The sequence below is a fragment of the Musa acuminata genome, chromosome BXJ2-1 (assembly GCF_036884655.1).
Source record: "Musa acuminata AAA Group cultivar baxijiao chromosome BXJ2-1, Cavendish_Baxijiao_AAA, whole genome shotgun sequence".
NCBI lineage: Eukaryota > Viridiplantae > Streptophyta > Magnoliopsida > Zingiberales > Musaceae > Musa > Musa acuminata.
In genome coordinates, this window is record NC_088338.1 from 18589526 (window position 1) to 18597068 (window position 7543).

The 7543-nt window shown below is 47.6% G+C and overlaps 1 protein-coding gene across 3 annotated transcripts; it reads right to left on the minus strand.

Annotated features, from left to right (window-relative positions):
* Nucleotides 1–2165: 2165 nt before the first annotated feature.
* LOC135599046 (BEL1-like homeodomain protein 4) lies at nt 2166–6853 on the minus strand. 3 transcript variants are annotated; one of them, XM_065093715.1, is made up of 6 exons: nt 6708–6853; nt 6338–6609; nt 4927–6192; nt 3601–3986; nt 3127–3187; nt 2166–2860 (listed from the first exon to the last, which is right to left on the minus strand). In XM_065093715.1, the coding sequence occupies exons 3-6, from the start codon at nt 6139–6141 to the stop codon at nt 2471–2473; spliced, it is 2052 nt and encodes a 683-aa protein (XP_064949787.1). In that variant the 5' UTR covers nt 6142–6192; nt 6338–6609; nt 6708–6853; the 3' UTR covers nt 2166–2470. The 3 variants fall into 3 exon arrangements, with proteins under 3 accessions (XP_064949787.1, XP_064949789.1, XP_064949788.1); XM_065093717.1 differs by having other exon boundaries at nt 4927–6213; nt 6338–6798; XM_065093716.1 differs by having other exon boundaries at nt 6294–6798.
* Between the last annotated feature and the right edge of the window lie 690 nt (nt 6854–7543).

Below are 7543 nucleotides of genomic sequence, written 5' to 3' on the forward strand. Positions count from 1 at the left end.
ATTACTAGTAACTGAGAACACCAGATCATTCATTGTTTCAAGCTAATCCAACAGAATTAGACCAAAGACGATAAGGACACAAGAAACATATACATTCTCTATAATCTACAAAGACCTCACTAGAACTAGATATCCACGTTTGCAGCATTGAGGTCAGGCATACAAAAGCTCATTTCCCAAATCCCACATCGGAACTCCCCAACATGGGAAACAAACAAAGCGCAAATAGATCAGGAACCAAAGAAGGAATACCCAAAGATCTTAAAGGTCAACTCTGCAGACCTGGACGCCACGGATGATCCTGGAAGCTTTGGGAGAGAGACCATGATACAATGCCACCAGAGAGATCGAGTGCCCTGAAGCCCTACCTGCCGTAAGGATCAACCGATTCCGCCGTCCAAATCGCCGAACCGCCCCCTCCGAAACCCTGGTTCCCTTCGCAGCCCACCTCCAATTAGAAACGTGATCCGACGGTAAGTCGCGCGAGGCCCAAAGAATCCAGTATGCAGGGGAACGGACGGTGGGAGGAAGTCACGGGGAGATCCGAGCCGTCCGATGCTGAGCACCCAACCACTGGAAACACGTCGACAGCTTTGACGTCGGTGCGCATCCTAGCGGCAGATTCGGATCCACCGTCACAATTCCAACCGCAGACTGCACCATTCTCCATGGCCAGCCGTTCGATTTGATATTTGAAGCCACGTGGTCTCGACACCGAAATCCAAGAGACGCTATCTGATGCATTACACCTTTAAAATTCGTGCCACCAATAATAAGGCAAGTAGAAGAGTGGGAAAACATTCATGAGACTTTCTGCACCTGCTAATTGGCATGATAAGTCAAAATTGGTCAAAATTTTGGCTGATGCCCAGCAATTGATTCAATTCTGCTCATGATGGGCATAAAACTAATTTTGGAGATAATATGCTCCCTGTTGCGATTTGTTTATATTTTTCATTTATAACATGGAAATACTGGAGAATTTTTTTAGTAAGAGAAATAATACAACAGAAAGAGACAATTCATCATTGATGAGAAACTTAAAGCAAATGATGTAGGTATTGTGGCCATAGAAATTCTTAATAACTACTGACATAGAAATTATTCATTGTATCTAAAAATGGATGCCATATAATCAACTGCATACACAATGGTTTATTTAATTGGTACATCAAAAGCTGAGGCAATTTTGGAATATTTTAAGTTTGGAAGCATAGCGTGTCCTTGTTGTAGTCTGCTGGAAGGGAGAACCTTCCGGTTCATTAGCTCCAGTTCAATATAGCATAAGAAAACTACAAGCACAAGAAAAGGAAAAAAAAAGGAAAATAATAGCATGTGAATTTTAAAGCATTAAATGATGTAGGACAACTACATCAACTTTTTGGCTTGATAACAAAACCCCTTTTCTTAACTGAGTCGATCTTTCCAGTGAACAACTGTGCTAAAATTTGCTGAGGTGTTGTTGCATTACTCCAAGAAGATAGTGACTTCTCTAAGTTAGCATGGCTGATCTTTTTCTTTTTTATGTGTTTTTTTTTTCAGCGTGTCAAAATCATCGAAAGGAATTTTCTTTAATATTTCCACAATTTTACACTTAGATGTAACAAAATATGATCCATATTTGGACCATAATATATCTAAGATTATGATGTGCAGTGCTTGGTTGAAAAAGGCTATGCGCTTGATCATGATGGGGGATGCTGAGTTCCTCCATTGCATTACATTTGAGCTGCAGCAAGCAGGAACAATCCACAAAGCATGGCATAAGCCCCTTCTTCCTTTTGATCCATCAACAGCAACAAGGTTTTACAAGCAAACAATCAATGATTGATTGATCAGATTCATCGTAAAGTGAAGAATGTTTTCCTGCACATTGTTTACTGCTTGTTTCCTTGTCTTTTTACATGGTCAGGTATTGCTTCATTGCTGTTGTGTATGTACTTCATCTGGTCGTAGGGCAGAAACAATGAACTTTTCCCTGGTGTCGATGGCCTACGTGATCTCCACAGTAGTAATGCAGGATGGTCCCTCTGCAACTTGAGTCAGTCATTATTTGATCCATGGCTCGTGGCAATCATGTCCTGTCCTTCCAATATTAATGGATCCATCAGCTCTCTCTCTCTCTCTCTCTCTCTCTCCAATAACTCAATAGTAAACAATGAAAATGATCAGAAGAGAATAAATACTTGCATAAGGAAACTAAAAAGAAGTGAAAGATGCAAAGGAATTGCACTCTGTGATCAATCAATGCTTCCCCGCACCATTATGTCTCTGTGTTAGTTCCCTGTAAAACCAATCTATAATCGTACATTTCTATGTCTTTGCTGTGCTGTTTCCCCATGATTATAAGGTGAAGAAATAAAGAAAGCTACGCTGGTTAGAGATGATGAGCCTTTTGTTTGTTGTTGGTTTCTGACGCTTACTACTTCCATGATTTGTTCTTGATGACCGTCTTCTGAAGCTAGCCTTGTTAGCCACCGAGGTCGCCGGCCGAGAACCGGGTCTTCTCTGATGCGTTGCCGCCGGCGTGCTGTAGGCCTAGAGTGAGCGACACGTCGCCGGTGGCGCCGAGCCTCACCGGCTGGATGAGGATGCCCTCGCCGCCGCCGCCGCCACTTGACTGGCCGTGGGGCCTGACCGCTGCGTCCGGTGGCGGAATCCCCGGTGTGGTGCCGAAGTGGCGGTGCGAAGATGAACTTGCGGAGGTGCCGCCTTCCTGTTGTGGCGGTTGTGAAGACTGTGCATGGCTAGCTTCGCCCTTCACGCTTTGTCCTGCCTCCCCTTCGAACTCCTGCTGGTACATCTCCTCCACCATGGGCTTCCACAGCCTGACCCTGGCGTTGATAAACCAGTTGGAGACCTGGAATACATATCGTAATTAGATAGATGACGTCCAATTATACGCATGATCACGTACTGGATTACGTGATCTCCATGTTGCCATTTGCTCTATGTTCTGTTGCATCAAATGGTATCATGTGGGTGGTGTTCAGTGAGGGCATGGATCATCAGGAAGCTGGAATTTAGCATACAAGAGAGACATGAACAGTGAAGCTTCATTACTGATCATGGATTCCCAGGAAGCTGATGAATCTTTTATGGTCGAGGAGGGGAAGGAAGACAGACCTGGTTCCTGGATAAACCTGTCTGCCGCGACAACAAGAGCTTGTCTGCATCACTTGGGTACCTGAGAACATAAGAAAGATGGTGGAAATACATCAGTACTGACCAAAACACACACAGATCAGCACTGTCAATCACTCATGAACCACCAACAATTTCATTTCTTTTCTTCTTTGAAAAAGAGAAAGCACAAGAGATACTAAAAGCTACAGTAAAGTCGACAGGGTACACTTGCAGTGGTATCCAAAGGATGGGACAAAGAGACGAGATTTCGATCAGCTTTTTCTCGTGGTAGAGAGTAAAAGGTTATGCAGTGCAGAACTACTGATTAAAGTAAAGCCTAATCATTTGGTTAAAGCAAAATGCTGATCATTGTATGATATGCATGCAGAGAGAGGAGGAGCCTAATCATTTGGTTAAAGCAAAATGTTGATCATTGTATAATATGCATGCAGAGAGAGGAGGAGGAGGACGTACGGGTGAAGGAAGTGCTCGAAGAGCCAAGCTCTCAAAATGTTCACGGAGCGCTCCGGTAAGCCGCGTTGTGGCCTCCATGCTTCCTGATCCATCATCCCTATCTGGTGGAACGCGCGCTGCTGCCGCAGGCTCTGGTCGAGCAGCCGGAGCCTCGGCGTCTCTCCCTTGGTGATGCCGGGGTTGCTCGCGACTTCCTTCTCTCCGAGGGTTTCGCATGTCTGCTTCAGCTGCGCGGCAATCGCGTCCTTGAGGCACCGGAAGTGGCGTGACATGGCCTTCTGAGCCAGAGCTGTGTACGGCGCCGCAGCTCCGAAGCCCACGACGGAATCAAAGGAGTTCACCACCACCTGCATCTGGTCGCAGTAATGAGTGTATCTTCTGTCCACCTGCCATATTACAAGGCCGAAACCACCATGTCTCGTCAATGACTTCCTCCTCCGGTGTAGCTTTTATCCGGAGTGAAAACTATATCATTGAAGATTATAGACAGATAAAAAAAGGTGGATCTGAAAAATGACAACTGCCAAAATCTAGTACAATAATTTATTCTCCCTTTTATGTCATTTGGTTGATACAGATAGATGGGCAAGAGAAAGGAGATGAGAGAGAGAGAGAGAGGAGACTGCTAGCTCCTTTTCTTCTAGAGTGCAAGAGGAGCACAGGATTGGTGATCAGATCCAACATAAGTGGAAATCAATCATATGTTTTCTGCATGTGGGCGTCGTCTCACTGGACTAAACAGTTTCCATGCTTCCCATGAAGGAAAGGTGAGAAAGGTGAGGGAGAAATAAATATAACGTCAGGACTGCCAAAACAGTAAGATCTTTGGTGATCAAAGATGCAGAAGAAATGTAGGGTTGGACATGACGACAGTGCACCCACCGATGCAAGAGGTAAAGGCATTCGCACAGCAATGTAATGACTGCATGCTGAGTTGAGAAGAATAATGTTCATCTCCCAGGTCAACTCCCAAGAATCAATTTAGGATATATTGTGCTTCTACGATGGGCTGATCTCTTGCAACAACACAAACTAGTGATGTGTGCTGCAGGTAAAGAGGGATATTTCTAACTAGAAACATTAACCCTAGCAGTGATCTACTCAACTTCCTGGCAATTGAGTTTTACCTGAAGTACAACAAACACTATATAGGCAAGTGTCGTTAGATATGACCGTATTGAACACACCCTACCCACTGGTGAAGAGTAGTTTTTTTGTGGGATCTACCGAGCACAGAAAGAATCTGGTGGGTCTAGAGAGAGAAGGCTTCATAAGAGTAAAACAAGAGCTAGAAATAATGAGTCGGAGAAGTAGATTAGTACATGCCTCGTCAAGCATGGAGATAAGCTTGGCCTTCCTCCTCTGGTACTCAAACTTATCAGCGGAAGACAAGGGAGTGGTGTCCAATTTGGGAGATGAAGAACATGCAGCAGCAGCTGAACTGGAACCACCGCCGCCGCTAGGATTTGCGTTGGGGTTGGAGGAGCCGCCTCGTTTCCGGCCGAGCTTGGTCCCCGTCAGTTGTCCCCGCCCCACGCTGCAGAACTCCTCCAGGAGCTCCTGCGCCGCCCTCGCGTACTTGGAGTTCCTCAGCACGCTGATCGCGTCGATGGCGCCGTAGCCCATGTGGACCTGCCCGTCGTGACCGTGACCTTGCGAGTGTAATGCTGGATGCAGCTTCGGCTGCTGCTGGTTGAAGTACAACACCCCTTCCCTCACTCGTAGCTCATCGGCTTTGGCCATATCGAATTGCTGCAGAGATGAGGACAGCGACAAAGATAGACCTCGTCCTTCCACCACTCCCCCACCGAACGACGCCTCTCCAAATGATCGGAAGGCTTGACGATGGTGGTCGGGGAGTGTGGGAGGAGGAGCTTGTGAAGGTGATGATGGAGACCTCGGAGGACGCAGCTCCGGAGGTGGTGGCGTCGGTTGTGGCGGATTCGTTAGAAAGAGCTGCATCGCAGCAGCTGAGTCGTCGTTCAAGCCCATCATCGGGTGTTGTTGGGCGTTGTCCCGGTGATGCTTCGACGTCGACTCGCCAATTGAGCTCAAACTCCCAGAAGCTCCAAAGAATCCTCCATGACGGGCTCCGTACCACTCGCCGGAGAAGCCGCCCATGGCTGCTGCACTCTGCGGGAGGCGGTAGCCGCCGGATATCTGGCTAGCGAGAAGCTCGGTGGCCGAAGGTCCGGCCGCCCCGAAACCGAACATGTCCGACAGCATGTTGCTGGCTCCGACGGCAGGCGGCTCGTAGATGCCGGCCTCCTCGCCGGCCCCATCGATGGGAACGAGCGGGTTGCCTGCCGCGTCGAACCCCTGCACCCTCAGCTTATCCCTCCGGCTTTGCTGGGCGACGTGGTGCTGCTGCTGTTGGCTCGTCGGCCGGTCGAACCCATCGGAGAAGCTGAAGATGCTGTGGTGGAACCCTTGGGACATAGACGTGGGAGGAGAAATATGCCCGGGGTGGGCACTCGAGGCGGACTTCGGCAGGCAGAGGAAGGCACAGGCGGGCTGAGACGGCTGCGTCGTTATCCCCATGCCGGTGTCTCTTTCTTCTTCATGGTGGAAGCTCGATTCACCTCACGACAGCTGCACATAGCAGACACAAATCTGGATAAATTTGGAGAATTTGTCTCATGAATCAATCACAGATCACGAAAAGGAAGAAAGGAAGGAAGGAATTCACAGACAGGCTTTGCCATCCATCCTTCTTGTAGAGGCAGAGATTCGTTACCCGCAGTTTGTCGTTGGGTGGAGAGTGGAGATGAGGGCTTCAGACACAAAAGGCATCCGTGTCTTCCTCTGCGACTGAAAGCTTCTCCCACAGCTCTTCCATCTCTGTCTCCCTCCTCTCTCTTTCTTCAGCTCTCTGTCTTCCCCACCCTTCCCTCCTGAAAGAGAAGGAGGGTTAAAGAAATGGAACGGAGGCAGACAGCAGATAGACACAAGATAGAAGGTCGCTGTTCTCCTCCTTCTCTATACACAGTTCCTTATCTTTTCCTCTTCCTACATAAACACCAGTAGTTGAAGAAATAAGAAATAAGAAAAAGGGTTAGAAACGAAAAAAAGGTCTTCTCGTTTCTTCTTCTCCCACTTGACTCCACCTCCAAAACGATAAATGACCACATGAGCCCTCTCCTTTATTAGAACACCCGAGGTGGTTGGCTGCTGCTCTCCTCTCCTTTCTTTTATGGTGCTGTGACTGCAGCCATGAACGCTCCTTCCTCCTTTTCTCTTCTCTTTATTGTGCAGTGGCCATGTCGATTAGAGGAAGGGAGGGCAGTTATGCGATTTGAGCACCAAGATAAGGTGGTGTGAGTCCCAGCCATAAAGGGGGTTTGGCATGGAGCCCAAAAGACGACTCGATCTTGATCGAAGCTGTGGTGCCGTCCGATCGAGGTGGTCCTCGCCAGGTAGTAGTGTGTCGGTCGCGGGACCAAATATGTTCGGCCATGGTGATTCGGACATTGCATCGGGTCACGAACGCCTGTCTTCCTACATCGATCACGACTCGGTCGTGTCAGCGTGCACCTGCAAGTCTCCGGTCAGCCTAATCGTCGAACGGGTCATGTGCAGCCAAATCGCATGCGACTAACATGCGTTCCGAGCCTAATCCCTTGGAAATTAATCGCAGAGATCAAATTGGAAGCCAGCATTAATAATAATGTCTTGAAGCAATCATAACATCAAATATTAAGAGCTTAATCGGAGCCCTAACCGTGGTTACCTCCTTAATCCGGCATGTGAGAGGGTGGGGGAGGTGGGAGATGGTAACATCCAACCGCTTGGATGTGGATGCATTCCATATATTTGTGCAGGTGTTTCACACCATAATTAAGTTCATCTACAATTTTTGTATTTTCTTTCTTTGGTACTTATCATTTTTGATGGATTTAACTTTTTGATACAACGGAAAAATTGATCCTCTGTGATCAGAGAA

Bases quoted from the DNA above. Each gene is read 5' to 3' on its own strand.
- LOC135599046 (XM_065093715.1), bottom strand. From the start codon at position 6,141: ATGGGGATAACGACGCAGCCGTCTCAGCCCGCCTGTGCCTTCCTCTGC. The intron at 3,188-3,600 runs GTACGTCCTCCT...TTATGTTCTCAG, and splicing joins TTCGAGCACTTCCTTCACCC to GTACCCAAGTGATGCAGACA. The intron at 2,861-3,126 runs GTCTGTCTTCCT...TATGTATTCCAG, and splicing joins CAGGTTTATCCAGGAACCAG to GTCTCCAACTGGTTTATCAA.